We start from the raw sequence: 890 nt of genomic DNA, 5'->3' as shown, positions 1-890 counted from the left end.
CCACCTCCCCCCCCCCGCCGCCACCCACCCCAGGGTTTCGTGTCGAACAAGACCACGCAGGCGGGTGACACGTCCGCAGATCCCCTGGAGTCCCTGCTGTACAGCGTGTTTGTGGCCAACAGTGAGCGGCTGACGGTTTCGGAGCTGGGGCAGATTCTGGGGGTGGAGTTGGAGGAGTTAAAGGTGTGGGGGGGTTAAGGTGGGGGGTTGTGATGGCGGCTCAGAGTGGCCGGGGAAGGGAGGGGAGAGGCGGTGGATGAACTGGGATGGCGGTTTACAGGGTTGATGAACCTCTCCTCCTCCGGTTTTGTTCCGATTATTGCTGTTGCGGTTTTATTTCATTCCTAAAACCCTGTTACTGCACCCCTGCTACTGCTAATGGTGTTGCTAATGCTACTGCTGCTACCATTTGGCTGCCACCCCTTCGGGAGTTCGGGAGTAGTGTTATTGTTGTTGGGTTTGTCGGGGATGCGTGGCCGTGCATGCGTGTCCGCCCGTGTGTGTGTTTTTGTCTCCCGCCCCATTCCCCCCTCCTTCCCCCCCTCCCCCTTCCTCCCTTCCCTCCCCCTTAAACACAGGCAGCTCTAGGGGTGGCCAGCAGGCTGGGTTTCGCCACACGGGTTACGGATTCGTACACAACAAACATCGCAGGCAGGGAAACTGGGAGGTTCGGGGGCGGGGGAGAGGAGGGAGGGGGGCCTGGCTGCGGTTGGTATCCTGGAGGATATCCCTTCCCTTGATTGTCTAGACTTTGCATATCAACAGCTGGTCATGTTGCGTCTTGTGTATTTACTATTCGTACCCACCTTTCCCCCTCCTTCCTTGTCTTTGCATATTATTCCTCCCCTCCCCTCCCCTCCCCTCCCCTCCCGTGGCGGCCCCCAGGTCCT

At 59.2% G+C, this 890-nt stretch overlaps 1 protein-coding gene across 1 annotated transcript in view; it reads left to right on the top strand.

The window, feature by feature from the left end:
- VOLCADRAFT_103430 (uncharacterized protein) overlaps positions 1-890 on the top strand; it is a gene marked incomplete at its 5' end in the record, with an annotated part of 15403 nt that overhangs the window by 8899 nt on the left and 5614 nt on the right. The window contains 2 exons of the mRNA XM_002947425.1: positions 34-183; positions 579-667. Of these exons, the coding sequence (XP_002947471.1) occupies positions 34-183; positions 579-667 (239 nt within the window). The remainder of the gene's footprint in view (positions 1-33; positions 184-578; positions 668-890) is intronic.

The sequence above is a fragment of the Volvox carteri genome, assembly GCF_000143455.1.
Source record: "Volvox carteri f. nagariensis unplaced genomic scaffold VOLCAscaffold_6, whole genome shotgun sequence".
In the NCBI taxonomy this organism is placed as follows: Eukaryota; Viridiplantae; Chlorophyta; class Chlorophyceae; order Chlamydomonadales; family Volvocaceae; genus Volvox; species Volvox carteri.
The sequence above is the reverse complement of the archived record's forward strand: the minus strand, read 5'-3'. Positions and strand labels throughout refer to the sequence as shown.